Below are 26,018 nucleotides of genomic sequence, written 5' to 3' on the forward strand. Positions count from 1 at the left end.
ATATATATATATATATACACACACACAATTGAATATTACTTAGCCATAATCAAGAATGAAATTCTCCCATCTGTAACAACGTGAATGGACGTAGGAGTATTATGCTTAGTGAAATAAGTCAGACAGAGAAAGACAAATACTCTATGTTATCACTTATATATGGGATCTAAAAATTAAAACAAATGAATGTATATAACAAAACAGAAAAAGACTTACAATTATAGAGAACAAACTAGTGGTTATCAATGGGGAGAAGAAAGGGAGGAGGGGCAAGATAGGGGTATGGGATTAGGAGATACAAACTACTATGTATAAAATAGATAAGCAACAAAAATATATTGTACAGCACAGAGAAATATAGCCACTGTTTTGTAATAACTTTTTTTCTTTCAACTTTTTTTTTTATTAGTTATCTATTTTATACATATTAGTGTATATGGAGTATAATCTATAAAAATATCAAATCACTATGATGTATACCTAAAACTAATATATCATAAATCAACTATACTTTAATATAAATAAATAAATAATAAATAAATAAATAAATAAATAATAAATAAATAAATAAATAGGTTATCCTAAGGTTTTCAACCAAGTATATATTATTCATATGAAGATACTACCTCAGGTCAGGTAAAGAACCACCTGAAAGGACAAAATGGAAGAATATCTAGTGCTCACACAGGGCAGGAAAAAGTTTTTGATCACATAAGCCAGAGTAAAAAAAGCTCAAGAATTCACAGGGCACTCAGAATAGTTTGATCTCTGCAATGGGAAAAATTAGCCTTAGATCAAAATGTTTCTCTGTTCCTGTTTACTAAAGGTGAAAATCACAGTAACCTAATGGTATCCTAGAATAAAAGCTTTCCCCTAATGTCAGAAACAAGGCAGGGCTGTCCATCTAATCACTTTTATTTAATATTGAACTGTGCAATTTAAGCCAGTACAGTATGCAATATATAATTGGATATAAATAAATGGCATCAAGTTTGGAAATTAAAATGTTCATCAGCAAATGAATGGGTAAAAAATTATGATACATCCATATAATCTAATACTACTTTCCAAAAAAAATAAAAAGACTGAACTATTGATATGCATAACTACATGGATAAATCTCAAAATAATTGTGCTGAGTGAAAGAAGCCAGACATGAAAAAGTATATACAATATGATTCTACCTATATCAAATTCTGGAAAATGCAAACCAATCTGTACTGACAGAAAACAGATCAAGGACAGCAAAAAAGGGGAGGGTGGGAATATTAAAAAAAAACAGGAGGAAACTTCTGGCTGTGGTGGATCTATTCATTATCCTGGTGATTTTTTTCATGGGTGTATATATATGTCAAAAACTTACCAAAATATACACTTTCAGTATTGGTAGTTTGCTGTATGTCATTGTATCTCAATAAAGCTGTTCAGAATATTTCAGCTGATACAGTATATGTTTGCTTGTGGAGAGACTGTGTTTCTTTCCTGCTCCTACACCTCTCACGATCACAGGAGTAAGACTGAAGCAACCCACCTGGTCAAGAGAAGTAGAGGGCTGAGGTCCTGGGGCAGCTGCTGCAGGCTCTGCTTCATCAGGCTCTGTCACAGCAGGTGGCTCAATCTCTGGGATAGTAGGTGGGTTTGTAGTAAGTGGGGCAAGAGGCTTAGGTACATGTGGATCGGCTGCAGTAGGTGCAGCTGTATCAGGTGGGAAATAAGGTCCCATAGGTCTTTTTGAGGGAGGAACAAGGCGGAAAGCCCAAGGAAGGAGAGGATGACGGGACAACCAAGAAGGTATGGGAAAACTAGGAATGTGGTAGAGGGGAGCTCCAGGAGCAGTGAGAACCCAGGGATATGAGGGTACCCCGGCATCACGGTCAGGATTCCCAGGGTAACTGGGGAACTTATTCCTTGTAGGATAGACAGGAAAAGCGAAATCACTGTCTGGCATGGGATAAGGAATATTCAGAGCTGGGTTAACTGGGTAACGACCGCCAGGATTGCCGCTGTAATCCTAAACGAGAGCAAAGAAGTCAGTTAAAGTTGATTACCTCTATCTTATCTCTACATTACTTATGTTATGACTGTGATGATGTACAATGAGTGAAGGTTATTTTTTAAAGAATTCCAATTTAGTCTCATTCTCAAGGCTAATGTGCTTGCAACACTTACAAAATAAGAACTAATCATTTCTGAAGAAAATGGAATAAACCTCAATGTAGAAGGAAATATTTCGTGTGTCGGTGAATTGGAGTGTTATAAACTGCACAATATGCCAGCTAGGCCAGGACAACAATAGAAGAAAAGAAGATGCACAGCATAGGATCAGTCCTTCCAAGCCTCCTTATCTGCACAGCACACCTAGCTGGATGCCCTCAGGACCCGCTGAGTCTCTAAAGTGCCCCAGGGGTGCATTCACTTAGTTATACCTTTTCTAGGTGTCCTTCTGAATTCCTCCCACCCTTCCTCAAAGCTTCTACTCCTTCAAGGCTAGGCATCTTAAATTGCTATTAAGAAGGAAAGCAGACTGGATGTGGATGATGACTGCTGGCTTTTTTTTTTTTTTCCAATTGAGATATAATTGGCTATGGTGAACAATACTGTATTGTGTGTTTAACAGTTGCTAAGAGAGCAGATCTTAAAAGTTTTCATCACGAGAAAAAAGTGTAACTATACGTGGTGATGGATGTTAACTAATTGTGATGATCATTTCACAATATATACTATGGGCTTTTCATATTTAATTTTCCTGATAGTGTTTGTGTTTTAAATGAGAAAATTCTAAATATTACTAATGCATTTACTATTACATTTCACATGATTATTTTTTGGTAGAAGGACCTCCTCATTTTCCTTTAATTTCTCTAGGTTTGTCTATTACACGTATGTAAAACTGTCAGGGAGCTCCAAGGTCACAACCTTATGTAAGAATTTATAGAAAATTAAGACATTTCTTAGTCTCACACACATGAAGTTTTATTTCCTATTATAACTTTGTCAGTTTTCTGAGCAAATTTGGTACATATTTGCTTATATATTAAGACTCTAGATTCTTTGATTCATTGCATAGCCCAATTATAATTCAAGAAAGTAAAAATTTATATATCATAAATATCATTTAAAATATAATAAGCCTTGTTTAATATTTCTTATCATATGTTTATTTTAATGGTAACTGGTGGATGGAGCTATTTTCTTTTCATGTATTCCAAGTTAATCTGTCAGTAACATGCACTATTGATAAACATAGACCCAATTTTCATATTTGTTGGAAAATACTGCCTTTTTAAAATCAGCAATACATTTCTATGATATAAAACTTTATATAATTTTCATTTAAAAGTATTTACCTAATGAATTGGCAGTGAAATTGGGCAGGATATCAATATGAATAAAAAATTATAGTATGTGTAAATATAAATATGCTCATCCTTATAGATGCATTTTTAAATGAGACCATCACAGCAAGAAAAGATAACATGTTCTGAAATTACTTAGCTTTTCAGGGAAGAACTTAATAATACTGAATTATTTAACGTTATTAGGCAGAAAATGCTATTTTAAAAAGAAAATTAATAATATAGAATATATTTCTTAAAATATATGTATATTTCTTAAAATATAAACAAATATAGATATATTTTACCTCTTCACTGGATGAGACAAAATTCTAAAACAACAAAGAAAACAAAGTTGGTTTTAAGTTTCAGGCCCCTGAAAAAAATCTTTCTTTAGATCTCTACTGGCATTCAGAGTGACTATAAGTGCCAAAACTCTCTGAGTAACCTGGAATTTTCTTTCTTAAGCGATATAGTTGTTTGCCTTGTTTTCCTATGACTGTGTAGACCCAGTCCTGTTATTCTAAATACCTTATTACAAAGTAGATCGGCAATGACCGATTTTAATGTCCTACTGGTCCCAGCGTTTCTACACTCTCTTTAAATTTTCTTGTTCATAACTATTTATAAATACTTATGTACAGGGAACCAAATGTTTTGATTAATTCTGTGGCTAGTGACTTATTTACACCAGATATTTACATTAGATCATCATTTAGGTTTATCACAGAATCCCTAGGGACTAAACAAGGCTTTGCAATATAACTTCTCAATGAATGTAGATTTTTCCTCAGTAGCTTTGGGATATTTTGTTTTTCTTGATAGATTTTCAAGAATTTTTTTTTAAAAAGGATAAAATAAGTGCCTCCTCTGTGCTGTCCACATGCTAGATCTTAGGTATTGGAAAGAACAGACAAGGTTTCTTTGCTTGTATCTGGGTTACTGTTTCCCAGCTATCAAGCTTCTTCATTAAAATTTAATATTGTGTACCATATTCTTTCCAATTTTAGGTTGGTTTCCTGAATTACTGAGATAAAATATTTGCTCCTGGATCATATTGTCACCTGAAGGTATGGTGCATAATACACAAGTGATAGATGTTCCAGAGTGTTCACAGAGACAAATGTCAATGATTCATACTGTGACCAGAGAGCCCTAGATTCTTATGATTAAAATCTTAACTCTTATAAGAAATTCAAAGTAGTATCTCATATTGTTTTCATTTTTAAAATTATTTTCACAACCTTTCTACTTCTTCTCCATATATCTAATGGTATTTGGTTCAAACTGTGCACATCAGATCATATCTCTTGGCCTTTCCTTGCTAGATTGTCATGTTTATCTACTGCATGCTTGTGGATAGATACAAGTATCATTTTATTAGCATGCTCCTGTCATCAGAATTGAGGCAAAAATGACAAAGAACTAAAAAAATTCTAATATCAGTCAAGTGATGAATGTTTAGGTGTCCTGTGTAGAGATAATTTATGAGTATTTGCTGCACAGAAGTCATCTAACATTTTGGGACATACTTCTCCTGCTGGTGGTTCCTAGGTCATGCTTTCTTCTGCTCTAATCTTTCATACAGGCAAAGCCTTCCCAGATTCATCATTTAGTTTGCTGAAGTAAACTTAGTACAATACTGTCATAAAATTTTATAGAGGCATGAGGAGGAAACCTGGGTATAGCAAAAATTTTATCACACTCTAAAGGGAGTACACTTGCTTAATGCTTCTGCTCATTTAAAAGAAATAAAGACCTTACAGTAAATATGTTTAACACAAATATATTTATACTCCACAAATATTTTTCTATCAAATAAGAAGAGATTAATAGCATTAATATTTTAACAGCAATAGTTGTCACAAAATTGCCTTGTAAAAAATCAGAGAGTTTTAAAACATAAAATATACTTTAAGGTAAAAACAAATACATTTATACACAGATGAAAAAAAAGTTTTACCTCATCAATGAAGTAGAAACACTTCTAAAACAAAAGGAAAAAAATTAATTCACTATGGTTATTCATTTGAAAACATCTGTACCCAGATTTTATTACTGAAGAATTTGTACAACTGTATTATTAATATAGTTAATTTCTTCTTGAAATATAAATCACTAGTATAAATTATTTGTTTATTATTGTTATCATCATCATATGTTTTTAACATAGACCATTGTCTCAGGAAATTTTATACTGGCTGATAGATTTCGGTTTGTAATTTTCTACATGTACATAAATCTTACCATCTGAAAAATCATTCAGTCTTTTTCATATATCTTGTTTTGCTGTTTTCTTTCACCTCTCAGGTTTTGTTTGCATTTGTGTGTGTGTTTGTGTGTATATATGTGGTTTGTAGCCACCTCTTAACAGTTGCAGAAGGACCATATGTCCACTTGTTTTCCAGTTAAGCTTCAATATCTTTTATGAATTTCTCACAGATTATACAACAGAGCATGAGATAAGAATGACAAGATAGTGTAGGAAACTCATCATTTACTATTTTAGCAATTAGAATTTAATTCAGGTGATTTTAGGAGATTGGAAGATATCTTGAAATTTGCACAGGGTGATAATTAGTAGTATCAGTCAATAATCAGATAATAATAGTTAATAATAACAAGTAGCATTTGAGCTCCTACTGTATCCTAGGTGCTCTGTTAAGTACTTTATATAATTATCATATTTAATCTTCAAAACCATCCTATGTAGTAGATGTCATAATTTTCTCTTTTTCCAAAAGAGGATATTTAGCTCACTTGTTGGCTAGGATTAAGAATTTTCCATCAGCTATTTCTTACATTAGAGGCTCATCTATTTATAATACACTGGTAGTCATTATGTCCATTTACTTTAACTCCATCAAGTATTCCTTGTGACTCTACATAAATACCTCCAGCAGTGGGACTTCACTGCCAGAGGAAGCCTAATCCAGTTTTCTATAATTTGAAGACATAACCAGTGAAGATCATCTACATGGAATTCTGGTTCCCTTTAATTTTATCTTTCTCCAGCCCACTGCATTTCTGAATTCACTTCTTCTCCTTGCTGTTTATTCATTTTCAGATTACACAACTTTTTTAATTCAGGCTTTTAAAAATTTCTTTTGAAAAGTTTGGCACAGCAAACCACATGCCCATTAACATATCTCTCTGCTGCATCATTATCAACACTATAATAATTTATATCATTAACACGAATTCCTGTCTATAATTAATTGTTGGGTATATTATTGCTGTAATTTAAAAAGTCCATTTACTCACCCTTGCAGAAGCGACACACACAATGCAGGCCCAAAATAAAAGCTTCATTTTGATTGACCCTACGAACATTAATATTATAAATTGGTTGTTTCAGAAAATATACAATATATTTTGTACTTCTCTTCTAGAGAGTGACAAAAGAATGTATGGCTTTATTAGTCTGACTAGGAAGACCCTTCACATAAAATCTGGTCCCGCTATTTAACTACTGTCAGCATTACCTAACATAAATGACATCAAAGCCAAAACTATGTTTTTTGGCAGATGTCTTTCAACAACTAATTGGCTTCTGGCTAAACTTCCTTAAGTGGAAGTCACCTCATTTACTTACCTAGGGCTACACTTTGCAATTAATTTGTCTTGGAGGGCTTACCAGGAAATAAAATTGCTTAAAAGTAGCCATTCTATGGGTGCTTTATTGAGATTTTCTTTTTATAGATTCACCGGGAGATTGGTATCACCTACTGGGAAACATTTCAGGTCCTAAAGGTGTTTTCACCATGTGCTATGGCATAAAATTTTAGGAGCTATGATAAATGCTATGCTCCAGTTTAATTTACTGTAATAAAATATTAGGTCTGAAATATATGGAATTCATCCAAATACCAGATAATGTTTTAACACTGGGGACTCAAGTGAAGTTCTGCTTACATGTTACCCCTAATATTGCTTACAATTTAATTTGGGAAGCTAACCATATATAGAGAGTTTCAGAAGTCAATTGGGTATGTCTGTCTAATATTGGGGGACAGCAATTTAGAGCTGAAGTTATCTAGATAATTAGGAGTTGATTTTAATCAGCTGATTGTATGTGGCAATTAAAATGTTTAAAGTGGATAAGATCATTTAGGAAAAAATATGTTGAATTTGAAAAGAAGTGGCTGAGGTCATAGCCCTAGAGAACATCAATGTTTGTGCAGGAGAAAGAAAAGAAGTCCTGCAAAATACCTATAAAAAGTAGCTAGATAAAGACCGTTATAAGAATGACCAGGAAGTAAATATCAACAGGTCCAAATAGAATGATGCCCCTGGGGACAACTTATTCTTTTTCTACTAAAATTTCCTCATCTGCAAAGTATAATATTAATAGCTATTAGAAATATAAGAGTAATATTAATAATTGTAAGGATAATTGAGACAAATATATAAATTACCCTGCACATAGCTGTTCAATTGGTTTTAGATATGATAATCATCATTATTACTTTGCCCCACTGAACATTATTGAAAAGGATAGATTACAGAGGAAAATTTAAAAAGCACCAAAAAAGCTGTTAGCTTTGAACTAGAGGAAGATCACCACATCCCTTGAGACTTGAAGGAGACAGTTAAAGTTACATTCAGAGTTAGATCAAGTTATTGAAGTGTCATACTAAGGAGGTGGATAGTGTTTAGACTTGATGGACACAATATTTGTCAATAAAGTAGAAAGGCAAATTTTTTTCCAGTGAGATAATTGGAAGTTTAGGGAGTGTTGAAGGAGGCAGCTAACTCTAATGCCAACAAGACAAAGTCTGACAAGTAGTCTTTGGTGACCAACAATGTTAGAAAACAAACTTACTTTAATGCTCAGCTCCTTGCATGGAGTGGCAATAGAAATTTAGTTCCTGGTTGGATTTTTTCCAGTAGGATTAAGTGCAGAGGTGCAAAAACTTACATGAGTTATCAAGATGATATTTTAAAAAATCAAGGGTGAATTCTGAGCTGTGCAAGAAAGGAAGTGAGGCGAATAAGAAATAGAGAGAATGGAATGTAATCAGAGTGTTAAGGGATGGAGTGTTCTACGAAGACAAAGAAAAATTCTCTTAGCGTCTACCTCTTACCCTTTCAAAATATATGGCATATGTTACCTCCTTCTGAAAACCCCTTCAGTGTTCAGCTTGAATAAGAAGTGAGCCTAAAGAGGGCTTGGATAGAATGGAATACAATGAGAGGGTTAAAGGATTGGAGTATTCTACCGTGTCAAAGAAAAAGTCTCCAATTTTCAAATCTTTTCACCAAAGGTACATATCATATAATGTCACTCCCCTGTGAAAACTCCTCCAATGTCTTCCCATCATAAGCAGATGCTTAACACAAATTTCTAAGCTCAAATAATTTTCATCTTTATCCCTTCCTCCTAAATCCACTTTCCTTTATCTTTCCCTATCCCTTTGTCTTCTTGGACATGTCACCCCCTTCGAGTTTTCCCTTACATTCCATGCATGAAGCCACTTATTTGCTTTTCCTGTTTCTCCATTTGTTGATACCATTAATGGGGGGCCTTGGAAGGTTTATGTTCTCAATGCCTGACTCCCTACTTTAGTGTAACAATGTGACCTGGGAGAGGAAGATTGAGGGCTCTGGTGAAGGTTTGGGATTAATGCTGTGGCAGATTAAATAAATAAATCAAATAAATCAAAAGTTGGTAAAACAATGGTTGAATAGTACTATAAACCTAGCTGTGTTTGGAAAATATAATTTATAGTGTTCAAGGTTATCCATTATGAGAAGTAAAATTGCATTACCCAGAAAGTGTACAGTTATTTTGGTGGTAGCCAAGCTGGTTTAAAGTGATTGTTAAAGGACTGCTAATATTATCATCCATAGCCTAGTGGGCCAGTATGAACAATGGAAATGATGATTACACACCAAAGAGTGCACTTGAAATTTTATTTTCAGAGGAAAAGAAATGTAGTTCTGCAACTCAGAAAGAGTAGGGAAAGCATTTTAAATAATCATCAGCTAAGTTTTATGAAACCACCATACAAACCCAGGATATTCAACATGAACTAACAGGGAGAATATAAATAATTCAGGAAATATTCTGCACAGTCTTTCTTTCCGTCAACACTTCTGTCTTATTAGTGGGCCTCTCCAAACATGTTGGCAGTATGAAGTAAAATGGTAGATAAGAAAATATAGAACATAGATTTTCCAGTCAAGCCTAAAAAGCAAAAGATAATACTATATTATCTATTAGATTTATATTCAAGAAATAATGTATGCTTGTATACAGAACCCACACATACCCATCCATCCTATTCTAGCAGAATGTTGTTATTTATAATGATTATTAGTTAATATTTTTTAGTGCCCAACATGACACCTAGCACATAGTAAGGTTTTAATAACTATTTGTGGAACAATTTAATGAACGAGTGAAAATTGATAGCCAGGTTCTTCAATCCAGCATATAAAAGTAATATTTATATTTATTCATTAAGTGGTAAATATTTACATTTTCAGCCAGTTTTGAAGGAAAATTTATTCTTGTTTTCTAAATAGTTTATTAGACATCAAATGCTTTCTACATTTAAAACCCTTTTATCTAATTGAAATCTAGGTTTTAGGGAAAAAAATTCATTATGCATAATGACCTTGGGTTGATACTTTAAGAAACTGCTTAAAATTATTAAATTCTTTAAAATCTATTGTGCATATTTTGGTTTCTCTATTTCTTTTGTAATTTTCCTGCCAATTCAATACCTTTTGACTTTTTTTTTCTCTGCCATTGCTTTGCTTAGTCTAGTTCTAATTATCTGAAAGACTTAGTTTATGACTTAAGTCTGATGCATCACTTGACCTTTTTGTACTACCAGATACTTCTCATGCCTCTAATTTAGCATCTGGCACCTCGTATTGCCATTCCTATGTCTTTGTCTAGAATAGAGCTTAATGAGGATAAGTTTGTTACCTTATTTCTGTCTCTCTCATGTCTCTCACAGTATAGAACACATGATCAGCTTTTTAAAAGTGTAAAATAAATGTATAAATAACTATAGCAATGGAAATATTGCTATTTATAAAATACAGCTTAATTTCAGCTCTTATTCATAATAGTTATTATTTTTCTCACATAAAATCATTTTGTGAAGTTGTCTGACCCCTTTTCATCATTTGGAGAGCCAAAATGACATGACAAAGCAAATCATGTTTGTGACAATGTACTTAAAGCCAAAAAATACCCTAGCTGGACTTTAGGTGTAGTTTGGCATCAATAGTGGTGTGTTGGAGTCCTAGAGCTGGAAATCTGTGTTAGAGTCTTGGCTCTTCCACTTTTGCAGGGTGATTATGAACAATTTTTTTAACTTCCATGGGCCTCAGTTTCCTTATCTCAAATTGGTTGATAATATTAACCACCTCCTCGGTTTTTTGTGAATATGAAATTTGTTAATATAGGCAAAGGGCTTAGTATTGTGACTAGCATTGTAAGGCCTCAGTAAATTACTACCACTGTTATTACTCATTTCTCTGAAACCTACTTTGTCTCACTGCAGGACATATAAAAGGAACAAGAAGATAACTTGAGTGAGACAGAATTCCAAGATTGGAGATGACCTATATACTGCAAGGACAAGGTAAGAAAAAGAAAAGGTGACTGCACAAAAAAGCAACATTGTTGTATATTCATTTCCTTGGCCCTTCATCATGGCTTTAAAGCAATGGTTAAAATGTCAAAGAGAGCCACTAAGAAAAGTAGGTTTTTTGTATTTAAAACAGTGGTGATTTTTCCAGAGAAAATAATGCAGAGAATTTGTTTTAAACTAGCTTGTGTAAGAAAACTCTCTTCCACCAAACTGAAATTCTGAGTCTGAACTCAAAGGTGATAAGTTAACATCCCTGTGACCATTACACTTGTGACAATTTCCACCCAGAGCTGTTGCTTCTGGCTGAATGTGTTATCAGCTATAGAGAAACTTTCCTATAATTTATTTTCAAAATATTTATAAGATGCATGCAAATACACAGATCACTTACATTTGTGAATCGAAAAGGTGTAAGCAAAATTTAAAATATTTCATAAACCAAGTATGACTAATTAAAGTTGAAACTCTATTAACAACATTATGCATTCTTCATACAAAACTCCTATTTATTATTTAAATTATAAGCCTAAAGATACTTACCATAATCAAGTGGAAGCAGTTAATTCAAGAATCTTAAAGGTATCTCTTTAAAAGAGAAAGGAATAATATATTTTAGCTGTGTGCTTATAATAAAAAACAAAAAGAATATTTACCACTCCATGGAAATATTTAGAGCATCATTTTGGCATCTCATATTCAAACTACAGATGCTAAATTCTTATTTTCTCTTATCATGGGGCAGATATCTTTAAATGCTATATTTATATCTAATAAATTAAATCATATTTAAAAAATCCTGATAAATGAAGTGAATTGACCAAAGTCAAAAGCTTATTTATGTCAGGGCTTCTGATTCCAATCCTATATTTTTATGTTAAACTGTCAGTTCTCTGGGTGCAACTTCCTGCTCTCCCACTTAATCCTAATGTTAAAAAAGTTTCCTAAGTCACATTTAAAAAAAAATGAAATAAAGGAGAAGTGTTAATTAGAGCTTTGTCAGGCTACTTTTTGGAATTTCAGATACTTTTGTGGAATGGAAGTCGTATTCTCTATGCTGACCCACCTTGAAGAATTGCTATAGGAATAAACTGAAATATTATAAGCAAACACTTAAGAAATTTAAATCTAATGTAAACACAATTTATCATTATAATTATTTCTGCTTATTGTAACTATATTTGTACTATATGATTAATTTAATTTAATTTAATTTCCAGCCTAGAATTTTTACTTAATTTTGTTTCAGCTTCTACTTGAGAGCTTGTTGGAATTTAATTTCCCTATCTTATTTTTACTGTAAAAGATAACCCGGTTTTTAAAATTGAAAATAAAAGGGAGAACTCACCAGATAGGGGATAACATTTGTCTTAACGTGATTCCACGGCTTCATAGTTTTCTGATACTGAGAAATAGTCTTGAGATACTGGGGCCAGGTTAATTTCTGATAATATTGGTTGATTTTGTTCTAGAAAAAATTATAATTTTTCCATTATCCGATGTGTCAGAGCACACTTGGACATAACCAAATAAACTAAAGCTTTATTTATTTGGATAAATTCTAAATGATACCAAACAGACTTAAGCAAAGGAGAGGTTATTCACATAAAATTAACTCTATGTTTACATTCATAAAATAAACTGTAGGATTAAGAATATTCTTTGGTTATTTCAGACCCCAATGCCAAAATACTTAAGCAGAAAAAAAAAAAAGAGAAAAGAAAAAAAAGGTGTGTGTAAGAAGGCAAGGGGATAATTTCTTAATTTACTAAATAAGTGTCTCAGATTGTGGCTTCTTTTCCATGTCTGGTGGAAACACCCTTGTCCTTAGAGTCATATAGAATGTGTGATTTATCTTAGAAGAATCTGTGACACTGAGTCAATTGTTAATCTCTGAGTGTCACTTACCTTGTAGAAGTAAATGAATTAACATAGAGAGAGCACTTGGTATAGTGCCCGTCACCTATTAACAAATATCCCTTTCCTCTGTGTTGTATTTTGAACCATCTATATGGGTCCAACTATAGATTATTATAGAGATTAAAATTGGAATTAAACACAGTGGCATCTGCCTTCAGGATAATTTCCTGTTTTCACAAAATGAAAAATCAATGGATTTTTAGAATAACTGGGGAATAATGGTTGGGTGGATACATGGCAATGATCCAATTAGTACAATGGGAGAATGTTTTTGTAATAGTTTTGACAAAGTATAGGGAAAACTTTTATAAAAATTAGACTTTATTAAAAATAGCGGTTTTCTGTTTTTTTTGTTTTTTGTTTTTTTGTTTTTTGAGAGGATCACAGTTCAGCAGTGTCCAAGCTGAGACTGGTGGCGCTACAAAGGCTTGCATGGAAAATTTACCAGAAATTTTAGGTGATTCTTTTCTTCTTCAGTCAATGTAGTTTTCTGTTAATAATAAAAATAAACTGCGATAAATACAGAAGAAAATATGGGATAATATGTAATTAATTTTGTTTAAACGGAAATTACTTACCTTAGTGAGTACTTCCGTTGATCCCTTAGGGAAAGAAAATGAGAATCAGCTTGACTTAGATAGCCCACGAGTAATTTTTTCTATATCATTATAGTAGAGAACTAGAGCTAATTATTTTAATAATTCAAGGCCAAACCACTGTTACCACAAAACAAAGTACTACTTTATAGGAATTTATTATGGATTTAATGAGTTTAAATATTCATTATCAGAGCATTCTCTGTGTCCATATGATATTTGACTGAAAATATGTTTTGAATTTTCCATTTACCTATATTGTTCATATAATGTCAAATTCTCATGGAGTATATGCAGATGCAAAGGTGGGGGAGAGAGAGAGAGAGAAAGGAGAAAAACTAAAACTAATCAGGCTGTTGAGGTATGTGGCAGAGCCTGCATGCCCTTTCTGGGAAGACCATTGTTTTCTTTTTTTTAGTGCCCGGGTACCCCCAATTTGAGAGAAAGGGTAAAGCATGCTTCCTCCTTCCTTGAGGAGGAAGGTGTTGGGCTGTGCCTCAGGCCACAGGACTGTGGGCCACAATCCATGCTTCATCCTCTCCCAGGAAGTTTTCCCATTGTGCTTACGCACTTGGCTCATTGTAACACAGCAAGTGTTCCTGTACCTGTGATTTACACAACTCATAACCCAATCCAGTATTCAACCCCTTAAACAGCGAGAGAGACTCAGGGTAGAACTATGGTGAAGGCAATTGACAGGATGTTGATTTGGCTTTGGCTTATTTTAAAAATGCCTATTACCAATGAACCAGAGTCCAGCTGAACATTATCAAAAGCATGGGATAAAACAGCTACTCTTGGCTATGTATCTACTTCATTTCACACCTCTAAAATGACTCTGTGTATATTTCTTACATGTGTTTTTCATGTCTACTGGCTATTTTGATGTGGCTCTGTTAAAAAATTATCAATAGCAAATTTACTTAAAATAATTAACAGCAGAAAAGTACAGTATTTCTCAATAAACTAGTTGTTTTCTATTAAAAGTACCATTCTCCTCACTATATGAGCTACTAGAAGATTCCTTGAAAAATAAAAAATAGTAGTCAAAATCTGGAGACCAGGATAATTGAATCCTTAGCAGTATGTTTTTGATATTTGTGGAATTAAAGATCTTTCTCATATTACAAAAAGGATATTAGTATGACAGGTAAAAAAGAAAAAGTAAAATTTCCAGTTCAAAAAATAGTAAAAGTTTTATTAAAAAAAAGAAAGAGGCAGTGGAAACTATATAAAAATTATGTGGAAAGTCTGGCTTACATGGAAGGATTAATTGAAAGAATTCAGGGCAATTGAGAGAAACAAATTAAAAGGTGGAGAGAAATTATATTTTTAAGTAACTTACAAATATAACTCTATTTTATTAAAAGCAGAACATTTCAGATAGACCTAACTATTCATATTAATTTTTGAAAATATGAACTAAATAGAGCTTCATATAGAAATAATACCTTACCATATCAACAGTCTTCTTTGGATTTTCCTTAAAAAAATTTAATAAAGAATTAGATATTTTATTCTCACTGTATTGGTTATACATAATTTCATCTTGAATATATGCAGAAAACCCCTCTTTTATAAAGAAGAATAATTAATTTTATTTTTATTGTGTTTTAAATCGCTGTTGTATCCCAAAGATCTAAGATCATGTAAGGACATAATACTTGCTAAATACAGATTTCTTAAGTGAGTGATGAATGACATATCTTATCAATGAACCAATAAAAATATAAATACATTTTATCTGACTGGATGCATAGCCACATTGTTTCCTGCTTATATTTATGCAAAATAAGTAATATTTACTTTATAACCATAACAAACTAAAAAGTAATTTCTTAACTGTATTTAATATAAGTGGTTTTGACTTACTTCCTGAGAGGAGCTGGCAGATTCCTTAAAAAAAATTGAAATGATGCATTTAATCTTACTTGTAAAATTGTTATTTCTCTTTTCTGAACTTTTTAAGTCATTGTTAAGTAGGAGTAAAACTAGGCAATTTCTTGTGTGATGTGAAAATGTATTTAATCATGTGTGATATGCCGGAAGACGTTTGGATAACGGCAGTTTGTATGGATCTGGATGAATTAGAGTTCTTATTTCAGAATGATACATTGGATTCCTCCCACTCTGTTTATAAAATGTAAGATCTACACCATGTCTTCTGGTGTGATAGCAATATTAATGGTGATCTTTAAAAAAGTAGTATTAACATTTTTGGCAAGGTCTACTAACACAGATCTAATCTTTGTATCCTTGGATGTGTACATTTTTGTTCTGCCTTCCCCAGATTTTTCTTAGAGATCTGAAGATCCGATTTTCCTATATTATGTAAATCTAGATTTATTGCTTAAAAACTACATCAAAGACTGTCTAGTACAGTGTATAGTAAGTGTATAATATCTTGCTAGTTACCAAGGTATTGCCCTTAGAGTAAAATGCCTTACCTCACTGGTAGAGAGATGCTGTCTGCTCTGTAACCAAAAAAAGTGTCAAGAAAACTTTTGTTATTTATTCCTCATATGAGAAAAAGTTCCTTAAGACAGACTGTTTTATGAAACAAAATGGTAGAGAATACTTGGAACTTGGGCAAGTTACTTCACTTCCTTGTATTTTCTTAACAATACAATATTTTTATTACATAAAATTAATGATTACTATCCCCTCCTATATTAGAGACTTGTATGAGGAGCCAAGCAAAATGATGTAGGAACATACACTTAGGACAATTCAAATTAAATTACTTATTTGTCACTATGGTTACTATTGTTATTTGTTACTACATTTGGGCTATTTTTTGTTTGCTATTTAATCTCTGGACTACAAGATTTTATTCTCATTTGTTCTGCTTTCTCAGTTAAAACTTGTTGGGGACATTTTGTCTCTAGCTATTTTACATATATTTATCCTGAACTCATCCCTCACCAAAAACAAAAAGAAAAACAAACAAACAACAAATAAAAAAGCAGCACTCACCGCAGTGGGAATAAAGGGCACGGCACTTCTCTTAACTTGACCCCATGGGTCCATAACAGTTGGACCTTGATATAGAGCCTGGATATATTGAGGGAACTTCTGATAAAACTGACTGATTTTGCTCTAGAGAGAAAGAAAATTATCAATATTTACTCCAATGCTGAATTTCCTCCTTGTGTCAAAAGCAGATTTTGGAAGAACCAAGTTACTTAGAACTTTATTGAATTAGATAATTTATAAATGGTGGCAAATTTACCTAACAAGCATAGTTTAGTAACATAACATTTAATGTAACTGTTCCTACATTTATAATAAATTGCAAAATTAAAGAAATTGTCTGATTATTAAGGCCTCCAGAACAATATCTATGTGGAAAAAACAAAAATATGTATAAGAAAGGAAAGGAACATTTCTTGAATTAGAAGGTAAGTGTCTGTCATTTTCTTTTCCATGTATGTAAGAAGTCTGGTCTTTGGAGTCAGATAGAACTGAACTTTAATTCCCTTAATCCTGGGTATTGGAATCCATGACCCTGCTCAAACTGCTTAATTTATCTGAGCATTATTTACCATGTAGGATTATATCTGTTAAAATATAAAATATATAGCAGTTTTCATAGTGCCTGCTATGTCTATCTATCTATCTATCTATTATCTATCTATCAGGCTCAGTAAATATTCTAGTAAATTCCAGAGCCTTTGATCTGACTCTGATGATTTTTTTAGAGATTAAATATAAAGCCACAGTGGCATCTTCACTCAGGAGAATTTTAATTTCATAGAGATTTGAAAATAAATGGGCATGTAGAATGTCGATTGGTCTTTAGAATTGCCTGGGAATAATTATTGGATGAATTCAGAATTACCTTAAAAGAGTGGTACAAAAGGAAAATGCTACTAGAAGCATTTTGGCAAAGTTAAGAATGGCCTTTCTAGCAGTCAGAATTTCCTAAAAAGAGAAGTCTTATCTGGGGAGTCCCAATTTTTAAGTATTCAAAGAAAGACTGTTTCTGTTCTAAAGGTTTTAGCAGGTATGTCTGCTCTGTGTAGGGATATGATAACAATAATTGTTATCTTCTTTTTACATGCACCTAACTACTGTGCTCCAAGCATTTTTTGCATAATTGAAATACATATCATCTAATGTAATTCCACAAGGTCAATATAACTATCTTCATTTTTAGTTGAGGAAACTGTAGCTTGGAAGGTTAAGTAATGATTTGTGAAGTTGTGGTTGGAGTACAAGTTGCTAACTCCAAAGCAGGTGCTCTTTCCTTGTGCACACAGCAAGCTTCTCTAGTCCACAGAGGATGGATTACATGACCTCCTATATATGGCCTGGAAACCTTTACACTTGTGATATCTTTCTATGACACTGTTGTCAAACAGAAGTTGAGTGGACAAAAATGTGATACCTCAACTACACTGGTATCTCACTTACACCATTTAAACTTGAAACACATTTTCTAAAGTTTGTAATTCCTTCAAAATCAGTTGGATAATTGCTCAACACTCATTTTTCTTAAACTATAAATCCACAAGTTTGATAAGATAATAGCTGGAAATTAAAGTAACAAAAAATATATTACTTACTATAAATTGGGGGTAAATAACTCACTGGGATGGAATGAGTTGTGTGAACATTTGGGAGAAGAAACAGCAATATTATCATGGTTTACTTGAAATTATAATTTGTATGAGAAATTTACCAGTTGTTTCAGGTGTTGCTTATCTTCCACAGTAACCTTAACTTTCTGTTAAGAAAACAAAAGCACTTGCTATAAAAATACACAAAAAGAAAACAGGGCTGGGTGATATGAATTTCATTTTGTTTGAATGAAAATTACTTACCTCCCTGGGAACTTCAGCGGTTTCCTTAGGGGAAGAAAAGAAGAATTAACTTAACTTGCATGATTTAGCCTTAGAGTTGTACTAGAGTAGAAGGGGCAGTTAATTAAATATATTTATGGCCCAAGCTATTACTACTGAGAAATTACGTTATTTATTACAGATTAAATAAATTATTGAGAGCCCTCACTCTATCAAATTAATAACATGTGACTGAAAATATGTTTCATTTTAAAGTTTTCATCAATTCTATGTTATTCATATAATATCAGATGCCTAGGGAGTGTAGACAGGTGACAAAAATATTACAAAGTAGGACTAGTGAGGTGTGTTGCAAACTAAATCCTGCAAACCCTTTCTACAGGACACAATTGTTATTTATGAGAGGCCGCCATTGGCTCTCCGTTTGAGACAGACCTGGAGCTTAGAGAAACAGTAAAGCAGGCTTCCTAGACACTAAGTAGGAAGTCTTCAGGCTATGCCTCAGGACACAAGGCTCCGGGCCATGGCTATGCTTCTTCCTTTCCAGACACTTTTTCCCATTGTGCTCATTGCTTGGATATTTCTACCACAGCATGTCTTTATTATACTAGTGACCATTCCCTCTTTCACCCCCCTTAAACAAGAGGTTCTCAAATTTTATAGTGCATAAGCATGCCCAGGTGATGCTGATACTGCTAGCTGAAGGGTAGCACTTTGAGAAACACTGCCCTAAGCAATATTGAGAGGTTTTTCAGGCTAAAACTACATTGAAGGTGAATGGTAGGTTCTTGATTTGACACTGGCTTGATTTAAAATGTACTTTCCTCTGGAGTCAGATACCTGATATCTCTGTCAAAGAGCACCAATGTACATTGTAAGAGTTTTGTATGAATTATAATAGAATTTTCTATTTGGTGATAAACATACAACCAGTGGTATTTATCGTTGTTTATTCTATTTATTGTTGTATCCCCAGAGACTATCGTATTTATTATTGTATTCCTAGAGGCTAAGGTAGTGTTGGGGACATAGTTCTTGTTGAATAAATGCTTTGTCAAGGGAATGAATGAATGCACAAGATAATTTTAGGCAAGGCATGGATAAGTTTTCTTTCTCATTTTAATAGTCCTTACTTATTTTATTATGTATTAGGAAAAATAAATCACTAGCCCAGCTAACATGCTTTTGGAAGTAAATATATATTGTTTCTGTGATAAACAAATTGAGTCAATTTTAAGAAAATATTGAAATAGAAAAATAATTTTATAAAGAAGAAAATAAGTTTGAGACTTCAAGAATGAAAACCATTAAAAGACAAGTTCTTCATTCCTCATAGAATCTGGGAATCAAACGTATTAGTTGATTCATGCGAAGATATATTTTCTTCATTTGAATTAGTCATAGAATTAAGAGAAGACGGTATACTTTTGCTCTCATTCTTTAAAGATAATCTTGGTTTTCAAATTTGATTGACTTGAAATATTTTTTCCAAATCCAGGTTAATTTCAATGTGGTTCTAATACTATATTTTACTTCACATTGTACTACCGATGTGAAATCAATATATACCTCACAGAATGTGGAACAAATGTTCTCCTAAAAGAAAACAAAACCAAAAGGATATAGCGTTTACTGAAATCCAGGGTAATATTCTTGAGCATAAAGTGATAGCAAAGAAAATATAATTTTTTGAACAAAAGGGTACAGAATTAAGGAAGAAAAGTAAAGGTGATGAACCTTTAACAAGAAATTCTTTCTAAGATATTCTGCTTTAACATTGTGGCTCAAAAATGGCTCACAAGTCTTTTCCTGGAATTCCTTTCATGTTAGTCCATAGCATTTTGGCAAAACAATGAAAACATCACCATTTTCACAATCATAATTAAAAATAATACTCTTTTTGGCTGAATGAGAAAGTGACCCATGTTTGATAGAAAAAGCAATCTCATCAGTCGAAGATTAACAGACTAAAGTAATCAGGATTTACCTTGCTGGGATGAAGGACCACATTCTTTCCCTGCTTATGTTTCTACAAAGTAAATAAATTCATTTTATAACTTTGATTAAAAAAAGAAAGTTAAAATATATTTAATTTACGAATTTAGGACTTACTTCCTGGGACATGCTGATAGATTCCTTAGAAAGAGAAAGACAATATTACTTATTTACCTAAACTGAATTCATTCTAGCGTAATAAAATATCAATCTACAACCATTATCCATTGGGTAGATAACGTATTAGTTTTTACCTGAATTACACAACAAAGTTAGCCTAAGTTTCACTCCCTCTACATAATTATTATATTTCAGATAACTAACTAATTTCACATTGTGCTTTGGTTTATGAATAACTGAATCAAAAGCTCTCCCAAATATCATCCACAGAGAAGAAAGAAAATATTTCCTATTTCCTCTGTACAATTTCCAATGTTCTTTTTTTAATTGTTATCATGTTTTTTCTTTTGTCTTTTTAAAAGAGATTAAATACATCACAGGAAAACAAGAAAATGCTTAGGTGACCTTGGAGTTGTCTGTGGGCATCTGTTATGGCCAGGAAGTCATTTGGAAAGTAACATTTAACATAGTTCCAGAAAAGGTTGAGTCCTCATTGCAGAAACATAGAATGGATTCCTGTCATTGTACTCACAAAATGTTCATCACGACTTGTGAACAAACATCATTAATATTGAGAGGTCTTTAGAAAAAAATGCACAAATCTAATCTTGGTGATTTGAATGTGTAGATTTTTTGGTCTTTACTCCTCCATATCTACTTTTTTTTTTATGGCTTCACTTCTATTTGTCTCTGACTGTAGTTCTAGACTCACTGGTGAAAAACTATTTTAAGGATAAGAGTTTAGGGCATATTATGTTTTTACTAAGTGAAAGGATTTTATGTTGACACCAAAGTGTCTTACCTCACTGGAGGAGACATGTTCCATCTCCTATAAAAGAAACAAAAAATACAAGTTTCAGTTTTATGGTAGATTTAAATTGCCAAGCTATCTCACTATTTTTGTTTTGTTTTGTTTTGTTTTTATTGTTCTTGTTTTGATGGCAAGAGACTTTTAGAAATTTGTTTCTGGAAATGTGTAGTGTTTAGTTGAATTTTTTCATTATTATTGTAATATTATATGCTATAATATTAATAAGCAAATCATTCTGTACTTCAAATGAATCCTTTTTATGGCTTAATGTATTTATTGCTTTTAGGAAGTGTTGGGTTCTTAGTTTTTAAGTATTTGATATTAATCCTGTCACAGTTTAAAATATAATATGATGTATGTGCAGATGTGCTACAGAATCTTAAAATATTATAATACCATCACATTTTGTTTTATTTCATTTATGTTAATTGCTAGATTTAATTAATCTTAAGGGAAAGACTGACAATTACTGATTTAGAGAGAAAAGGAGAAGAGTAGTTAAGACTAGGAGATTGTAAACAGAAGAAAGAAACAATGAAGCTTGGTGTAAGACTTATCACTGAAGCATTATTACTATATTTTTCTGTTTGCCTAACTAGAATTCTTACTCTGGCTATGCTCTTGGATTGGCTCTAAACTTAATAACAAAAACTTTTCAAGATTGATGTGTGAGATGTGGTAATGCAAAGGAGGCAAAGAACTCTGGTTACCCTGATGATATAGCGCACTTGTAGGGAGTGAGACCCTCGGTATGGGAGAGGGATTCGCAGCTCAGGCTCCAGGGTAAGGGAAAAACTGAGTTACTCCTGAGGAAGTTAATATATTATGTGCCTGTGTCTTCGAAGCACTTCACATGAAGAATCTAGTCCTTCTTTATCATCGTGTGATATGAATATTATTATTACATTCTCACTAGAAGAATACGATGCTTTGAGAAGTTAAGGGATGACTTTGCATTAGGTTATCTGGCAAGTAATTTTCAAAGTTAGCACTCTTCAACACATGCTTGTTTCCTGTCTAAACGTCATATTTGCTGAGATACTGTAGTCAAGGATGACGGAATTCTGACATGTGCTTGAGAGATGGTTTGGGAATCTACATTTTACCTGTCGCTCTCCTGAACTTTGAAAGATGTCCGTGTTATGGTTTAATATGTTTCTAACTTTTAGGAAGTGGTTCTTGGAGTGAAAATAGTTCCCCAGTAAATTCAAACAGATATGGAAGAAAGTGTATGCCTTTTAACCTAGGACTAAAACCTTTCCAACCCTACAAGGAGAACACTTTATAAAAAGTATTTTTGTCCACCTTGATATCTTGTGTAAGGTGAGGCCAACGCCATCTTTGATTATAGGTTTTAAAGGTCACACTTCCTTGCTGCCTACCCCTGCCGTTGTCTGCATAAAAGATTCACTATTCTTACATTCAGGTAATAATAGATACTCATAAATATCTTATTATACTTACATGCTTTGCAAGAGCAACAGCCAAAAGGCAGGTAAAAAGGAAGAACTTCATGTTTACTTGGTCCTGTGAAATAGATATGGAGTTAATCAATAATAGTTTTACTCTCCTTAAAATCACATATTTCCTCGTTAATTATGTGTTAATTTATCTTTGTACCAGATAATTAGGAAAGGGAAATGAAGACTGATAAAAGCAGATTCACTGAGAAACACATGGATATGAATATGGTGAGTTTTTTATAAGGAGAAATTAACACAACATAATGAAAAATCTTAGTTTCTAAATTGTGGAAGTTCTTTTTGGGATAGCAAGTTAGTAGAATAATTGACCCTATGTATAAATGGTTAATTTATTTATTAATTTACTCACTTATTCAATGAATACTTGCTACCCGGTGTCAGGTACCATTCTAGACATGAAGATACAGTGGTGAAAATAATAAATTATGCTTATACTAATAAGGCCATATAATTTACAATTCTTCTTTAATCTTGTGGAGAATCACTATCAGAAATGCAAAATCATTTTGAAATCAGATTTCAGGTGAGGCAAAAAGAGCCTGGCTCCCTCATAAGGGGAAGAATTAGCAGGTGGAAATAACACTGTGATGGGTACAAGGAGGCCTGCTGATCCCAGCTCAGCCTGGGACAGGCTGCTGAACCTTGAGCAAGTCACTGAACATCACTGAACCTCACTTTGAATATCTAGCAAAAGAGAGGTTTAACTAAAAAGATTTGATTAATAAGATCCCCTCCAGCTCCATCTCTAATACTGTGACTACATATAAGTTCCCCAGGTTTGCTGACCACATGTCAATTCAACTTTTCCAGTGGATAAACAGAGAAGAGAACTGAAAAGTGGAATAAAGTTATTCTAATGCCTTTTTGACATGTAACAGTGTTTTACTCTGTAGATCTACAAATATGAAATTAATTATTCTTAAAGGGCAAGATTTTATTTGACTCAAACTGTTAAATTTACTGGTGATCTTTACCTGTGCACATCAGAGAATGTGTATGCACGGGAATTATTCTCTATCTTAAGATTTGCATTGCCTGATTTTGTTATTAATTTCTCATTCCTACTAAAGAATCTCAGATATGTTTGTTTACTCTTACAGGATGAGGCATATGACACTCACTTTAGAAGCATTTCATAATGAGTATGTTTTAAAATAAGATTAGATATATATTAAATTTTATAATTTAAAATTTTGAAATAAGTTTATTATATATAGCCATTTACCTCAATTTTACTTAAGACATTTTATTTTCCATGGATGAAAGAAATTGGAACATGGGCAAATATTAACTAAAAGTTAAAGAAATGCTTTTAGCATGTTGATAAATGAGAACCATAGAAATAGTTTTAGTTACTAAGCAACTGCTATTGCCAGATGTTGTGCTAGGTATGTTGTAAATTCTTTCTCTAGTCTCTGGAACCATTTTGTTAGGTACATGAGTCTGATTAACAGATGAAGAAAATGATTCCGGAGGTCATACATCAAATACGCAGTGCCCTGGATTTCCCAAAGCCTCATTATGACGAGCTCATCCTTAAAATAAGATTGTGGCATTTCATCATAAGACAGAGCACTATAATAGTTTCCAGTGTCTATATGCTGATTATATTCAGAAGCACTGAAAAGGAGATAAATCAGTAGCTATGTTAGTTACCAATGTCCCAAAGAATCTTAAGGTACACTGACATTAGTTTCTTTAAAAATACTTTTTAGAACAATGTTATTAGGTTTTACAATATTACAAGTTATATAGAATAACAAAGAAGATAAATGAAAGTATTACCTTGTTTCCTAAAAGGAAGACAAGTAGTCCAGACAGTGGGAGATCTATGATGGGTTATCACAGTGCTATTTAAACCTTGTTCCTCCATCACATGGTAATTCTGTGGTTTGAAATTCCTAAACAGAATTCAAATTCTAAGAAGTCATGAAGATTAGAATTGTTTTTCCATCCAATTTTTGTACCACATAGTCCAAGGAGTGCTTCAACTCAGGTTGATTTAGAACATGATAACAGGTAAGGAGGAGTTTACAATGTATAGTGATTATCTATACTTCATGTTTGTGTAGCTCACCTCTTCCATGTACTAGTTGGGTGGTTCAGGGTAAGTTCTTTTGTTTGTTTGTTTTCCTGGAAGTACCTCAGTGCCTCTTCTAATCTAAAACATTTTAAATAAATATCTCAAATGACATTTTGGATATGTTCACTAAAATTTCATTAATATGTGAAAAAATACATTTTCCATATTCATTGCTTATCATTTACCAACACTAAAAATATGGTTAGCCATATGCAAGTCTATGTGATATACTGGAAAACTCAGCTCTCCTACTAGTTAGCAGTAACTTTCATAAGCATTTACTTTCTTAACTTTTCTCAGTATTTTCTGAATCTTTAAAATAATAATATTCATATTGAATCCATTTTATAAAATTGTAATGATTAGAAATAATTTATGTAAAGTGAATTGGTATCTACATGGCACCTACTTTTTCAGAAATCACAGAATGAAATGGCTATAATAACCAGGCAGGTAACCTAATTGCCTGAAGTAGGTCTAGGTTTAAGGAGAAGAATGTATCACAGCGACTGTAATGTGGTCTTCCTGCAAGTGAAAGCCTGGAAATGCTCAGCTCCAGTCAATTTTGACATGTAATATATATGCCCCATTGTTGCCAAATCTTCCACTTTTTAGGCTAGTCTAAGTGTCTTATTATTTATTCAGAACATTTTTGTATATTGATTGTCAATAAGTTAAAACTATTTAAAAATATTGTGTCTGAAGACAGAACCCATGTGCAGTTAGATTTTGCCCAAGTGCTGCCAATTTGAGATCTTTGGAGAGAATGTTAGTTTCTAGATGCATGTAATTATTGAAAAATGAATCATTTTGGAAAACCACATATTCTGGTTAACCAAAGCATTAATGTTTAGGCATCAAGTTATTAAAATTCCTAAGTTTCCATAGAAATCTTTGTGAAATTTACTACAGTGTGACTGCATTCTTAAAACTAAAGAAAACCAATTATTACACATGGTATTTAAGAGCTTAAAGCTGTTTCCCCCATAGGATTATGTTTCATGAAACTGCTCTTTTTAAATCTGTTTCTGATTTCTATGTCTCCTTTGCTGCTGCTTAGCAATCATCTTGTTTTTATGGAATTATTTAAATCACTTTGTCCTTCGGAGGAGAAGAAATCTGGCTTTTCATCTTTGCATATTTGCTATTTAAGTTGGCCTGACACTTGGTGGATACTTAGTAAACACTTTAATTTCCCTTAACAATCGGGACTACTTGCCTTAAGAAGCCACAGTTTTCCATTGCTTTTAACTTTTGAG

General features: G+C 32.7%; 1 protein-coding gene across 1 annotated transcript; it reads right to left on the reverse strand.

Annotated features, from left to right (window-relative positions):
* Positions 1-1,411: 1,411 nt before the first annotated feature.
* On the reverse strand, positions 1,412-22,707 carry PRR27 (proline rich 27). The gene is made up of 14 exons (XM_059923828.1): positions 22,657-22,707; positions 21,184-21,210; positions 20,379-20,402; positions 20,254-20,295; positions 19,812-19,862; positions 18,288-18,311; positions 18,146-18,190; positions 16,438-16,560; positions 15,909-15,935; positions 14,918-14,944; positions 13,444-13,467; positions 13,311-13,355; positions 12,294-12,413; positions 1,412-2,011 (listed from the first exon to the last, which is right to left on the reverse strand). The coding sequence occupies exons 1-14, from the start codon at positions 22,705-22,707 to the stop codon at positions 1,412-1,414; spliced, it is 1,230 nt and encodes a 409-aa protein (XP_059779811.1).
* Positions 22,708-26,018: the final 3,311 nt, after the last annotated feature.

The sequence above is a fragment of the Balaenoptera ricei genome, chromosome 5 (assembly GCF_028023285.1).
Source record: "Balaenoptera ricei isolate mBalRic1 chromosome 5, mBalRic1.hap2, whole genome shotgun sequence".
Lineage (NCBI taxonomy): Eukaryota > Metazoa > Chordata > Mammalia > Artiodactyla > Balaenopteridae > Balaenoptera > Balaenoptera ricei.

Coding starts and splice junctions, on each gene's coding strand:
- PRR27 (XM_059923828.1), bottom strand. CDS start 22,707: ATGAAGTTCTTCCTTTTTACCTGCCTTTTGGCTGTTGCTCTTGCAAAG. Junction 20,296..20,378: donor CTATCAGCATGTCCCAGGAA/GTAAGTCCTAAA, acceptor TTTACTTTGTAG/AAACATAAGCAGGGAAAGAA. Junction 14,945..15,908: donor AGCATCTCTCTACCAGTGAG/GTAAGGCATTTT, acceptor AATTTTTTTAAG/GAAAATCCAAAGAAGACTGT.